This window comes from Populus euphratica, unplaced genomic scaffold (genome assembly GCF_000495115.2).
Source record: "Populus euphratica unplaced genomic scaffold, PopEup_1.0 scaffold65.1, whole genome shotgun sequence".
Taxonomy (NCBI): domain Eukaryota; kingdom Viridiplantae; phylum Streptophyta; class Magnoliopsida; order Malpighiales; family Salicaceae; genus Populus; species Populus euphratica.
This window is the reverse complement of record NW_011499943.1, coordinates 114,065-129,128: the sequence shown is the minus strand read 5'-3', so window position 1 is coordinate 129,128 and position 15,064 is coordinate 114,065. Positions and strand designations below refer to the sequence as shown.

Below are 15,064 nucleotides of genomic sequence, written 5' to 3'. Positions count from 1 at the left end.
CGCTAAACATTCATAGCTGAATGGTTAAAAGTACATAATTCATAATTAACGAATTTGTAGGTTCAATTCCTACTAAATTCATGACAATAAAACCCTCCAATAAATTTATTGGAATTGGAAAAGAGTAGAGCTCATGCTTTGAGTTTACTTACTTAATCAAGTCTGTCTATCCTGTCTTCTTGCTTGCTTAATTGATTGTTGTCTTACTATTTTAAAATAAAAAGGGGTGATATTCTTGTTGGTGCAACCCTTTGTTTTTTTGTTTTTTTTAAAATTATCCTTTAGTATTTTTATTTTGATTCTAAAAAAAAAATTATCCTTTAGTATTTTTATTTTGAAAAAACTCCTTTTTTATTGAGATGTATTAAGTTAAGATTGGATTAAGAAGAATGCAGGGCCCTCCGTGGGGCAAGACACGACAATTAACAACTCCGCAAGCTTTCTTTTACCTACTTTTTTCTCCTCTTTGCACGGGTTGGTGAAAGAAGTCAGATGATACTGATGAGTCTTTCTCGACCGCCAGTTGTAATCGGAAGACAAAAACTAGGCCCGGAGAAGGCAATAATGGACCGTGCATTCGTATCGTATGCCCACAAAACTCTGTCTAGGTGCACGCTTTACTGTCCCCACGCTCGAGAAGCAGCTGGAGCTCGCGTCCAAAAGCATCAATGCCATGCTCCCTCGCTGTAGCTCAGGTCCAACCTCCCCCGTCCGTGCTGCAGCATAATTGAATCAAAATTTAAAATTAAAAAAATAACCTTAATCAATTTAAATTAATTTATAAAATTCAGGTTAAAAATCAAAATAAATTTATAAAAAATAAATAAAAAAATCTGATTCAACTTAAATAACCTGTAAAATTCACAATTCGAGACATGAGACCGTGATAACCCCATAAAAAACAAATAAAAATTAGTTATAAAATTCAATTTTTAATCAACTAAATATTAAATTAAAAAATTAAAAAATATAATTAATAAATAACCAAAGTAAACATGTATAACTTGAAAAACTATTGATTCAGGTCATGAGATCTAGATAATTTAATAAAAAATAAAATTAAAAAAATTATGAAATATAATATTATATAAGTTTGACATTAAAAAATAAAAAAATCCTTAAGAATTTTGAGAATGAAAGTGAGGTTTTTTTTTTCTTTGGATTTCACTGTCTATTGCTGTTATGTAAAATCCTAGATTCTATTAGTAAATGATAATTCAAAAGGACAGCTCCAAAACTATGCTCAGGATTACAAAATTTGAGCCTGATGGCATGATAAAATAATGGTGTAATTTGAGCTGGTGCCTCCTGGCTGACTTACCAATCAGACAAGAACAAGAGAACATACACGTTCAGGTAAAGTTTAGCTGTTTTTATAGTTATAATTTTAAAAATTTATTCTATAAAAAATATTTTTAATGGAGATTAGTTTAATATTTATATATATTTAATTAAAAATATAATTAAAATAAAAATAAAAATAATTTAATATGTTAGAATAATAATGCTTTTTAATTTAAAATTATAAAATAATTAAAAATATATATATTAATATTTATGATTTTTAATGCAAATACTATATCATCAAGTAATTTCCATCTAATTTATATAGTATAGTTGAATAATGTCAAATACTAGTTTTTTAAATAAAAAAATAAAAAATAAAAAATAAAAATAAAATCTTTTCTAGATTTGTCCCTATTTAATGTATTTATTTTTGAACTGGATTTCATCTAGCTCAAATAGTAAAAAAAAATTTTTAATTTTTAGTTAATACATTTAGTTTTGAACTCTGCTAGAACAGTAAAAAATATATCTAGTACTGGAGATACTCTTTTACTGTTCACTTCATGAACAACAGCGGAAAGTAAATTCTACAGTATGAAAGAGCTATGTTACAGCAATGCAACGAATAGCATGCAATTTTTGCTTCAGTAAAACAGAGTTTTTAACGCAGTTAATGATAGGATGCATGCATAAAAATCACGGTTGATTTTATTACCAAACAATATATTACAATTGTTAAATAATAAATGATGCCGTAAATGCTTGGCCAAACGGGCTCGAAGACAGGGCCTGCTACCCCTCCTCTTTGATTTACGGGGCCGAGGGAATCATTTCCAAGACCAACGGCACAATGCACCACCGACACATCTTCTTCCGTGGAAGCTTATATTTATATTTTAATTATATATACACTCCTGGTTACATGGAAGCTAATAATTATATATTCTTGAAAGAATATGATGTGAATTCACCGTGAAAAAAAAAAAAGGGGGAGAAAGGGACCGAGAGGGCGAGACCGATCACTCCATAAAAGCAAAAAAGCAATAATATAAAATAAATGAGATGATGGCCTTGATTTACTCCCGTTAAAGTACCCCTTTTACTGATGGGTGGGTCCAGACTCTACAGTAGAGGAGGATCTGGCATCAGAGGCCAGGCTACGATTTTCCCACGGTGACCAAAATAAAGCACCACCATCGTCATGGCGCGACACTCTCCAGTCCGTGCCCAGGCGGTGGAAGCGGTTAAATACCGTTTGGGATTATCCAAGCTCCACTCTATGGTTTCGACATAAGCTGATGATTTTTTTCCGTTTGGGGTTACTCTTGCCTTTTTTCAACAGTATAGTTTCTTTAAGCTTATATATTTACTTTTGAAAGTGCAGTGATTTTAATTTTTTTTAAATATTAAATTGATGTTATTTTTATGTTTTTTAAATAATTTTAAGATATTAATATTAAAAATAAAAATTGTTTGCAAAACAATTTTTAAAACACGTTTTCTTAGAATAACATGGTGATAACATCCCGTGTGGTAATTCTTTTATGTTAAAAGAAAACTATTTAACTAGTAATAAAATGAGTTGAATAAATATATTAATACTTTATTTTTTATACTTATTAACCAAAATAATTTTTAATATATTTAATTAAATATATACATGAGCTCTTTGATTTATAATTAAAATTAAAAAACACTTGAAAATTTTGTATACTTATTTATTTTGCTAGAAAAACTTATTTAAACGCGATGAAATACAAGTGAAATAACTACAGCACGGTATAAAGAAGAAAATCAGCCCTTTTTAATATGAAAGATAGAGGGGAAAAAAACAATACAATGACATATCATATTTCTCGTTGTTATTTTTAACCTTTTATATCAATGGAATGAGCGAAATCAAACTTCCATTCGTTGCACATATCTCAACTTCTAATAAAAAAAAATATATATTAAAATGAAATTCCTCAACTTCAAATCCTCACTTTTATTTATTTGAATGAAATCATTGAAAAGAATTCTGATAAATTTTCCAATCTATTTAGTAATTTTCTATATTTACATGATTGATTTTTAGTAGAAAAGCAAATAATAATTACAAAAAAATGGTTAGAATAATAATAAAAAAACAATAGATATAGTTTTACAGGGGAAAAAAAGAGTTAAATCTCTATAAATTAATAATTATAGAATCAAGAAAATTTATTGATTATTTAAAATATTATCTAATTAAGATCTTATTTTAAATTTAACGTGGGATTAAACAAATATTATTTAATTAGCTACCGAGTGTTAATTTATCGGGGTTTTGCTGCAGTAAAAAAGGTGAAATGTCAATTTAGTAATAAAAGGAAGATCAAAGCCCAAAGAGGTACAAGTATCCGCACGAATAAATAATCCATTTCCAAGGTCAATCAAAACCTCAGAAATAGAAGAACAAAAAACAACGGTCCAGAAGGATTTTTTGTGGAGGTCCTGTGGCTATGACTGTACTTTGACCTTTGGCTACCACCGACAGCAGTCTCCGACACCCGCAAATGAGAAAGGACTGCCAGCCTCCCTCCTCCGGCGCCACAGTGAGCAAATTACCAGCATGCTTCGAGACAAAGCCCTTAGTGGTCACATTACTAGCCTTGACCTTGGTTATGCTCCTTTGGAACCTCCCTCCCTACTATCAAAACCTCCTCTCCGCTACTACACGCCCCTCTTGCTCAGCCTCAGAAACCACCGTCTCCTTATCAAATTCTTCCTCTTCGTTCACCAGTACCTTATTATCTGACCAAAAGTATTTATCCAGCTCGTCATCATCCTCTTCTAACGCCGACCCAAACAAGCGGATCTTCCAGGCCTACGGAAACGCCGCCGCTCTCTTTGTTCAGATGGGTGCATACCGAGGAGGACCGACCACCTTTGCTGTGGTTGGCCTGGCTTCGAAGCCCATTCACGTGTTCAGGCTTCCCTGGTACAAATGCGAGTGGATCTCTAACAATGGCTCTTCTATAAGGGCCAAGGCTTATAAGATGCTTCCTGACTGGGGCTATGGTCGTGTCTACACAGTGGTGGTTGTGAATTGCACCTTCCCTGTCAATCCAAATCAAGACAATGCGGGTGGAAGGCTCATGCTTAATGCCTATTATGACGAGTCTCAGAGGAAGTACGAGAAATTCACGGCATTGGAGGAACTACCTGGCTCTTACAACGAGTCTAAATTCCACCCTCCTTATCAGTACGAGTATCTTTACTGTGGGTCTTCTTTGTACGGGAATTTGAGTGCGTCGAGGTTTAGAGAATGGATGGCTTACCATGCCTGGTTCTTTGGACCCAGATCTCATTTCGTGTTTCACGATGCCGGCGGTGTGTCTCCTGAGGTGAGGGCTGCTCTTGACCCTTGGGTTCGTGCTGGGAGGGCTACTGTTCAGGATATAAGAGGGCAAGCTGAGTTTGATGGGTATTACTATAACCAATTTCTGGTGGTGAACGACTGCTTGCATCGCTACAGATACTCTGCTAATTGGACATTTTTCTTTGATGTGGATGAGTATATCTATTTGCCCGAGGGGAATACTTTGGAATCTGTTTTGAAGGACTTCTCTAATTATACCCAGTTCACCATTGAGCAGAACCCAATGTCCAGTGCACTCTGCTTCAATGATTCCACTCAGGACTATCCCAGGTACTTGCTCTACATCCTTTAATTCACTACTTTTTCTCTCGCCTGCTCTCTGTTTTTGTGAAGGGGAATGGGAAAACAAGAGAAATTCGACAACAATTCTTGCTTGCCTTTTTTTTAGAATCTAGATTGATTTCTACTTAGATTATGACAGTTCAAAATCCAGTCACTATATATAGTGTAATTCAGCTGAGACACTGATGTATCTTTGGGGATTCTTAATTACAATACAGGCAATGGGGATTCGAAAAACTTCTATTCAGAGAATCAAGAACTGGGATACGAAGGGATCGCAAGTACGCAATACAGGCGAAGAATGCATATGCTACAGGAGTGCACATGTCGGAGAATGTAATTGGCAAAACCTTGCACCAGACTGAAACAAAGATTCGATACTACCACTACCACAATTCCATACAAGTACTAGGCGAACTGTGCAGAGAATTCCTTCCTCTATCAGCAAAGAACAATGTGACTTGGTACAATGGGCTCCCTTATGTGTATGACGATAACATGAAGAAGCTGGCCAGCACCATCAAGGATTTTGAGCGCAACACAATTGGAAATGTACAGGCTTACTCATGATTGTTCGAGCAAGAGTCCACATGCGTGCATTATTTGACTCTTCACACCTGCTCCCCATCGTCGTGATCCATTCACCTTCACTGGTTGGGTTGCTCAAATTTCACTCATATTTTACTGTCGTGCGGGTATCGCACCCACCCCAATGAGTGGTGATCATGGACTAATGCAGGAGAAAAGGTGGAAGTGGGTCCATTATTACTTTTGATTTGTCTGCTTTTATATATATATATATATATATTGAAGAAAAATAAAATGGGTACATGCGTCTTTATTTTTATTTGCTCTATGATTAGCTTCATTTCATTCTAGCAACGCTAGACCAAAGGAATTCTGTAAAGATAACTGAGGGATAGTTTTCTTTAACCTCCTTTGGGGTGGTGGTATAGATGCTTTTAGAAAGTTTCTTAATTTGACCACATTGATATGAGTAGCTAGGGAATTATTAAGAAAAAGTTGCTTCTTGAATTGATTCTCGATTGATTGATGGAGACCCTTCAACCGATCGTGAGATTGAAGCGGGTAAATAATACAGCAGAGTGCCGGCCGGCCCTTCAGCGGGTGGATAAACCGAAAGAAGGGGCCGGGGAGGATTGAAACAAATGAAAAAGAATTTTATCGTTGTCTCAATCTCCTCCTTCAACTTCAAGTTTTGTGTCATTGGAAGAACAGTTCCATGCTTGGCTCGAGTGTGCGTCTAACATTTACTATCAAGTCATTTAGGAGCGAAGATGTTCTCCAGTCGGGAGGAGATTTACCTCCACTGCACAAGACATGTGGTTCCCAGCGCAAGCTGCACTGTTCATATCAACCGATTAAGATGCCTTCTGAATATGTTTGGTAGGCTGGCTGTACTAATTGATTTTGGAGACCAGCCTTGCCGAGAAACTAATGGGTTGAGGGGAGAAGTGCAATGATTGAGAGAGCAGTTTCCCTTTGTTTCCTTGCCAACTAGGCATGGGTGGCTCTTCTTTCCTCCGGCCCCATGTTCCATGCTTGCTTGCTTGGCCTTTCATCTATAACCGCATGTATGTATGCATGTATGCGTGTATTGTTCACAGCGCGGATGTCACGTATATACTTAGAGGTGGCTAAGCTTCCGGCTGTAATCGGATAATTGTTGCCTGGCAGAGCCACTGCTAAATCAACTTAGATTTCATGTAAATATATATGCGTCTCTCTCTCTCTCTCTCTCTCTCTTCTTTTTTGTGTCCTTTTTATGACAATAAATGCATTTAGCTTCCTGATCATGCTGAGATCGGTAGATTGTTGTAAAACAAAAGTTGAAAAGGAGGTAAAAATTCGTCGTCCTTCGGTCCCAAGCATGTGGCTTCCACCATAAAATTCCTTCACATCCCGATTGTTATGTTGGGTATATCAATTGATTCTGGAACCAGCCTAGCTTATAATTGTTTAGTTTTCTCTTAAGCCTTGGAAGACACTAGTGTTTTCTCATTAATATTAATTAATTTTATTATAAGGTCGCCGCCATACACGCGAGTATACGCTACGTGTCTGTACACACACACTTAAATCGGTACGTGTGTAATTTTAAACTTCCTGTTCATGCAATTTTTTAATTTGAAATATGATTTAAAATTATATTTTTATTTATGGTAAAATTAATTTAAAATAAATTTAATTTTGAAGCATATTTGATAAAAACTAAATAAAAAAACAACCCTTTCCAAAAATGAATGTGGTATAAGTCACAGCCCTTGATAAAAGTTAAATATTTCAATTTTTTATTAAATCAAGATTTTGACTAGATTCTATAATAATTTTTTATTCAAGTAAAGAATTATTTCTGAACAACTACACTTACGTTAAAAATAAAAATAAATAATTTAAATTAATTTCCAAAAATCATACCAAACATAATCTTAAATTAATTTCATAGAGTATATAGTTAGTGTGAATTGTCATTCTCCTTAATGATCCCTCCTCCACCTGCTTCCGGAGATATAGATCATTGCTCCTTGTACTCTTGACATGATAGATTCAGCAGCGGTACAGCTGCCCATGCAAATATTTTCCTTCGTTTTCCTAGTTTGGCACGCCGTGGCTGTGGCAAAACTCCATCCTCGTGTACCCAATTAACATTGTTAACTTCAAAAATGAATATTAAACTCAGCAGGTGTTGCAGACCCATGCACTAATTAAGCATTATCAGAGCAGTGAGCGGTGATATTGCCAGACCAGAACAGACCATGTGATTTTTCTGTTTTTCCCTTGAAGTTGGATCATGCCGCTGCTGCTGCTTCCAGTATATATGGTTGCATCCATTAATTAAATGTGAGTATCCAAATCTCGCTCTTTGTTTTCCAATTTTTCGTTGGCGTCACCTGTTGTCATTAAAGACAGAATGGATGCTAGCTAACATCAATTAACCTTGTGTGGATAGTCAAGAATTAAGTTCACGAATGGGTCTGTACGTAGTCCTCCTTGATTTCCAAATTAATCCAAGGAAACAACCAAGTGAGGAGGATAGTAAATGTGAGGCAAGATGCTCACATGATTCTGCTCTCCCCTGGTGGGTGGATATTAGTTGATCAAATCATGCTTGCTTTGTCAAGAACGGAGACTGAGAGAGAGGAGCACCGAAACCTAAAAGTTCTTGTGTTCTTTTTCTATGAAGTTTAAAGATGTTTAGATAACTCCTTCAAGGAGCACAACGTCAAGATGCAACGTGTTGAATGATGAAAGTTTCTTCATGCCACAACCACCGCTGGCTTGGAGAGCTTTTGCCTTGACATGTTGTCTGTATACTTATAGTGGGACTAAAACTGGGTCTTCCACTCTGGACTCATTTGTCTTGCGGAATAATATGGATTACTAGCACCAGGGGCTAAACTTCCTCTCCCTCTTCGACACTTTGAGTGCATTTATTCCTTCGATCACGATAGTGTGGATCAAGATGCACAAGAGAGATATTAGTCTATGGGCTCAATGGATGGAGTCTCGAGCCTACGAGTCCACTTATGGTTGGGTCAAAGGGAGAAGCGTGGAAGCAATCCATCAGCGTGTGTTTCTGTGCACGGTTAAAATTGTATTTTTAAAAACATTATTTTTTTATTATACTAATAAATTGTGCACGCCATTTTTATTTTTATTTTTGTTTCTTTTGGCATGACTGTGCGTATTTTACACAAAAATTAACAAAACAAAATGCGTTTATATAGATTCTGGTAAGTATTGTTTTTAAAAGTATTTTATGACATAAAAATATATAAAAATATTTTTTTTAAAATAGTATTTTATGGAAGAGCAACGCTTATGAGCTCTCGTGAAATAACGCGGGCGTGGCTTGAGCATGGCAATCTTTTGCAAAGCATGCTGTACACGGGCACACACATGTACTTGTTACTTGGAAATTTATGTTAAATAAATAAGTTATTGATAAATAAAAAATTAATTTTAAAGAATTTTGGTTTTTTACTTAAAAAATTCTTGATGTTTTTATATTTAATATTTAATTTATAATAACTAATTAATGATTGATAATGATGTTTTTTATTCTTTTTAACTTTCAAAATTTATTATAAAAAAAGAGTGAAATAATAGTTTTAGACAATTATTTTTCAGATTTTACACACTATTTTTTACATTATTTTCAGTACTCTTCTTTTTATTTTTATGTTTTGATTTTTCTTATAAATCTAGAGTTTAAATTCATCTTGTTGAGAAATATTCAAGTTACATATTTTTTTTGTTCAAAAACCTTATTTAAAAGTGCATCTAAACCAGTATAATGTAATTAGAATCTTAAAAGATATATTATAAATATCATAATTGTATAAATAAGGAGAAATAAAGTCTTAAAAACAAAAAAATTATGATTGTTAGCAACAAAATATTCATTATTTTAAAATGTTTTAATAAATATGTACCATTTTTATTTTAATTTAAACACGATTAATTTTATTATTAGTATGTATTTTATTTTTTATTTTATATCAATTGCATATTTGAATATATGTTTAGTGTCACACATGTGCAGTGTCGCAGCGATCATTCACCCTCAGTTCTTGTTTATCTATCTAGCAAATATGAAAAGATACGAAATTCTTGTTTTTTATCAGTGGAAAAATAGAATGAGAGTCGCTATCTAGTATTTTGGTAACTAGGAACCCTAATTGATCTCAGAGATTGGGTACGAGAACTGGTTGCGTAAAGAGAAAGTATTAACACTCCAAATACGCTCTACCTAAAATAAACTGCATTATTTTATTGTCTGATATATGTTATGGTTTTATTGTATTTCTAATTGTTGGTTTATCTACGATTTAAGAAAAGTTCTATTCGGTAAGAAGATCCTTATCTTATCAAGTAAAATTTAACTGTTCTAACGTCAATAAAAAAATTTAATAACCAGAATACGTCTTATGTATAAGGTTGTAACCCTATATACTAAAAAAGAACAATTTTTTTTTTGTTATTTTTAAAATTTTTACCTAGTTCTCATTATTTTAATAAATTGGTTTTTAAAGCGAAAATGCATACTAAAATATTTTTTAAAATTTTTTTGGAGAGACTTGACAAAAACTAGGTATTTTATTATCGAATTTGTATATTTACAATATAAAAATACAAACCAATATTAAGCAAAAATTAGTACGGGAAATCATAGATTTTTAAGAATATTTTTTGAAATTTATTATTATCATTATTTTGACTGGACCAGACCTGACCCAGCCACTTTGGTCTGGGTCAGCATTGTCCTGCCTAGAAAAATAAAACAAATAATGAAGAGACTTTTCATTGTTCACGTGAATAGTGAAATGACCTCAAGAAAATGAAGAATAAAAGGAGGAAGAGGAAGAAGTAAGCTTGTGGCCTAGCGGTATTGCCGGTGGCTATTGACGGTGTTGCGGCTTCGGACAATGGCATTGACTAGCCGATGGTTCTTTTTTTTTGTGTTTGTCTTCTGTATTTTTTTTTTCTTTTATGCTCCATTCTTCTTTTTGTTCCATGTTTTATTCTCTCTCCCTCTCTGGTCCTCTCAAACTTTCCTTGGTTCAGAATTCAACGGTCATGCTTTATTTTTTTCCATCCTCTCTTTTTCTTCCTTACTGTTTGCCTATGTTTTTTCTTTCTTTTTCTTTCTATTTCCTCTTAAATCTGTTGTTTGTTTCCTAATTTTATTTATGTTTCCTTTCAAATATGTCTTTTGTTTACCTGAAATCCTCTCTTTTTCTTTTTTTTGGCTCTTCAACTTTTCTATATCTCAAACAATTCTTCCCCTTCTTTAACCTTCCCTGTCTTTTCATTTTTCTCTATCCTATATTTATAGGAGGCCAGGGAAGAGAGCGACCCTTACCTGGTCCAATTGTGTCCAATTAATAGGGTGGCTCGGTGGCCACTAGGTAGTTGTTCCAGGAGCACAACATAGCTCGTCTCTTCTGCTTTTTCATCTTTGGCAAGTAAATGGGTAGGGGTCATGTCGAGTTTGGGTCTTTAGAAGAGAGAGGGAAAGCAGGAAAAAAAAGAAAAAAATAAACCCTTTCTTCTATTGCCACTGTATGTGTAGGGGAAAAAGAAGAACAATATCGTTCAAAACGATATTATTTTAGTGTTTTTGTTTTCTAAGAATAACAAAAAAATGAGTTATGACATTTAGCATGCATGCTAAAGTTCTATTATTATTTTTGTGTTGAAAGCATGTTTGTTTTTAATTATATTTTTACATACTTATAGTTTTTAGCATGCATAAACTTTATGTTTTTGTTGAACATCTTATATTTTTAGCAACACTTTTAACCACATAAATCTCTAATTTTATGCTATTGATGGTTGTTAGGGTTTTTTTTGGTAAAAATATTTTTTTATTTTTCAATTTCATTAACTCGTTTTAAAATTTAAATACCAATTATTATTATTATTATTATTATTATTATTGTGGATTGTTCATTGATGAACCAATTACTCATACACATATCGATGAGCACAATCTACTTATACCATAAATTAAAAATGACCTTTTGTTAATCACAAAAGACACACTATGATTGCCTTCAAAGGTCAATCTCGTGCTCATCCAAAGAAAAGAAGGGAAAGGCGGACACATAGCAAGGTCTTAAGAGCAAACTTGGGAAGAAAACGAAAACTCTTGTCAACACAATATCTTGTAAGAAAATGAAATGAGAAGATCATGGAGAAAAGCCTTGTTGACAGAATATATTATTTAACCTTATGATATCATATCATGTGGTATGGGGAGTGGGGTTATTATTTATTGAATATTATTAGCTATATTTACCACTAATTTGTACACTTTTTAGTGCACCAATTTAATTTGATGCATGCATATAATTTGAGAAAGGACAGTTGGTGCAGTAGGAGTGGAAGAATTGGCCAATTGGGGGTGGAGGGCCGTCCCAAGGAAAAATCGATTGTTGGATAATACTCTTTCTCCTAGGCTCGGCGCTAGCTCTTCTAGTTGGAAGTCTGACCTTGGTGTGCAACAAATAAGAAGAAGAAGAGGAGGCAAAAGTACGCAGCTTGATCGACTTATCCTCCCATGTATGTAGTTTCAACCTGTAAAAAGCGGCTGCCGACTCGTGTGTCCGTAAATTCAAAACTGGCCCCACTCAAATCAGACGGTTGAGCTTGGATAAGGGGAGTCCTGTACTTAATCTAGAAAAAGTGATCGGACGAGTATTAATATCTGGGTGTTGCTGTCCTCATTCAAGTCCGTCGATGTATACTACCGTCATAAAATGCGGGCACGTTTCCTTCCACCTATTTCCTTTTTCTTTTTTATTATTAAAATAAAATAAATAAAGGCGTGCGCTGTTTTTGTTACCGCCTAGTAATATCGCATGATATCATATTCATATATATTTTCATTTCAGGATATCTTTCTTCTTCTAGTGTTTCCCTGAAGCGCATACACCTTACTACATACACATGAATACAAAAATATCACTGCGCATTCCTCGATCTTAATCCTTGATATCTTCGATCGTTGTGGTGGTTTCTTTCTACCTGAACCTGTCGAGGTTTGTGTCTCAGGCAGATGAATCAATATCTCTTTTTTCATGTCTGTAATTTGCAGTCTGGATTGGCGGTGAGTCCTTGATTGCTTTTCGTTCTTTTGGCAGCTGTTTATTATCTATAACCAACAGGAGAAGAGGCTGAAGAAGATTGGATTTTCATCGAAACTAATAGTAATAGCAAAGTCATGGTATCTTCACTCTAGCACCTCTCTGTTTCCACTGCTCTGTTTCATCTTTTTATTCTTTTATTTTGTGTCTGGGGTTTACTCATTTGAGGCAGTGGTAAGTGATTGCAGGTGAGTTCATTTGGGCAAATGGGGAACCACGACATGGGTCCACCATGGTTGATACCCATGCTTAGAGCAAGCTATTTCATTCCCTGTGGAGTTCATGGTGAATCCAATAAAAGCGAATGCAATATGTTCTGCTTAGATTGTATGGGAAATGCTTTCTGTTCGTATTGTCTCATTTATCACAAAGACCACCGTGTTGTTCAGGTTTGTCGACTCTGTCTTCGAATTAAAACACTATTAATTTTACATCTACCTACTGCCAGTACTGGTACAGTGTTTTCTTCAATCTTATAGCATTGATAAGCATTGCTTGATTGATTGAAAAACCGCATGGTTTGTGCAGATAAGGCGATCTTCATACCATAACGTGGTGAGAGTAAATGAGATACAGAAATACATAGACATATCATGCGTGCAGACTTACATCATCAATAGCGCCAAGATTGTGTTCCTCAACAAGCGCCCTCAGCCAAGGCCGGGAAAGGGAGTCACCAACACTTGTGAAATTTGTTGTCGAAGTCTCCTTGATTCATTCAGATTCTGTTCACTTGGATGCAAGGTAGGTTAATTCTGATGATTTTCCTTCTCGATTATTAATCGGCGCTGTGCTCTGCTCTGATTACTTAATACAATATCCATTGTTTGTTCGAGTAAAGTGCTCTTTGCGTTTTGTTAGCTGGGAGGGATGAAGCAGGGTGACCCAGACCTTACATTTGCGGTAAAATTGAAGCACAATAGGGATCACTTCTTTGGTGGGTCAGAATCAGATGAGTCCTCGACCCCTAAGAAGATTCGCAGGACACATGCTTTCAATCGTTTGATGGACGGGCTCTCAATCTATTCCTCTAACAATGATGGTGCGGAGAGTTCTGGTGATGATGCAGCTACCAACATTTCTCCGGCTACTCCTCCCCTTTTCAATCATCGTAATGCAAGGAGAAGAAAGGGTATACCTCATCGTGCCCCATTTTAAGATTTCATAAACCGAAAAAAAAAAAAAATCAGATTTCCAGTATGCTTAGCATTTAGTGGTATTAAAAAAAGGAAAAAAAATGGCAAATAAAATGATGGCGAGGAAGGAGGAAGTGGAATGTGGGGAATTAGGAACTGATACATTCTCAAGCTTCTTGTGTAGATACCTCTCCACTAGTATAGAATAGGATACTAGATAGTATGTTTTTAATAGCTTCGGAGCAAGGAAATGGTCCCTTCATATACATTTAGCAATTACTGTTGGGATTTAATTTCTAAGTCAAGAAAACTTTGGATATATGTAATACCATATCCATGCATGTACAGATCATGTCTATAAATATATAATATGGGGTTTTAGATTGTTGGAAGGGTAGCAATAATAGAGTACAGTGGCATTTGTACAGAACAGAACATTGTGCTTTGTTCTTGTAGATATTTATATTTAAAGTTATACCTTGTGTTCTGGCATCTTTGAGATCTTCTATTTTATATTCTATGTGCATTCTGAGACACCTTTCGTCTATGTATATATATAGGGAGGGTGGGGTGTTTTCTCATGGGAAAATGAGTTGCAACTTCTTCTTATTTTGGACATGAATGGATCAATTGTGAATTCGTAGGTCGAAATGTGAAACTTATGCTGCATATATATGTGTAGGCTGCTCACAGATTTTGTAATGGATATGATGGAGAATCTTCGTAGGGAAGTGCATTTGTGCTGATCAAGTTTTAGATATAGATTCTTAGAATATTTTAGACTACAAAAGTTTTTTGTTTTTTTTTTTTTTTTGAGAAAACAATAACATACCATTCCTATTATCAACAACAATATACCATTCCTGAAGATAAAAGATGGTCGATGGTTCTTGATTGATTTTATGCTTTAGTTTCTTCCTATATCTCCACGCCCCAACACCCCCCCCAAAAAAAAAAAAATAATAATAAATAAATAAAAATAGAGGGGGGTATGAGTATAAACTCCCTCTTTAACAATCAACTTTCTGATGTGTTTTGTTCTTGTTAGCTTTGCTTTCACGTAGAAATTGCATTTGATGTGAAGGTGGGTTCTGTTTTATCATTTATGGCTAGCAAACACCTCGGACTTACAGAGATGCATGCATCAATCGCAGTTTTTCAGTGAATACAATTATGTGTGGCGTGATACTGCGTCTCTCTCTCTCTCTCTTCATATGTATATTTTCCCGGCACAGTGACTCTTAATCTTTAACCTTAAAAAATAGGATTGATGGTATTCCCAA

General features: G+C 34.7%; 2 protein-coding genes across 5 annotated transcripts; both read left to right on the top strand.

Moving 5' to 3' along the window:
* Nucleotides 1-3,710: 3,710 nt before the first annotated feature.
* GALS1 (glycosyltransferase family protein (DUF23)) lies at nucleotides 3,711-5,958 on the top strand. Its single transcript, XM_011042821.1, has 2 exons — nucleotides 3,711-4,960; nucleotides 5,191-5,958. The coding sequence occupies exons 1-2, from the start codon at nucleotides 3,825-3,827 to the stop codon at nucleotides 5,540-5,542; spliced, it is 1,488 nt and encodes a 495-aa protein (XP_011041123.1). The 5' UTR covers nucleotides 3,711-3,824; the 3' UTR covers nucleotides 5,543-5,958.
* A 6,288-nt stretch (nucleotides 5,959-12,246) lies between these two features.
* On the top strand, nucleotides 12,247-14,273 carry LOC105137175 (uncharacterized). Of its 4 annotated transcripts, XM_011042818.1 has the most exons (6): nucleotides 12,247-12,264; nucleotides 12,394-12,540; nucleotides 12,643-12,725; nucleotides 12,834-13,034; nucleotides 13,174-13,389; nucleotides 13,507-14,273. In XM_011042818.1, the coding sequence occupies exons 3-6, from the start codon at nucleotides 12,723-12,725 to the stop codon at nucleotides 13,801-13,803; spliced, it is 717 nt and encodes a 238-aa protein (XP_011041120.1). In that variant the 5' UTR covers nucleotides 12,247-12,264; nucleotides 12,394-12,540; nucleotides 12,643-12,722; the 3' UTR covers nucleotides 13,804-14,273. The 4 variants fall into 4 exon arrangements, with proteins under 4 accessions (XP_011041120.1, XP_011041121.1, XP_011041118.1 ...); XM_011042819.1 differs by lacking the exon at nucleotides 12,247-12,264 and having other exon boundaries at nucleotides 12,370-12,540; nucleotides 12,825-13,034; XM_011042816.1 differs by lacking the exon at nucleotides 12,247-12,264 and having other exon boundaries at nucleotides 12,371-12,540.
* Nucleotides 14,274-15,064: the final 791 nt, after the last annotated feature.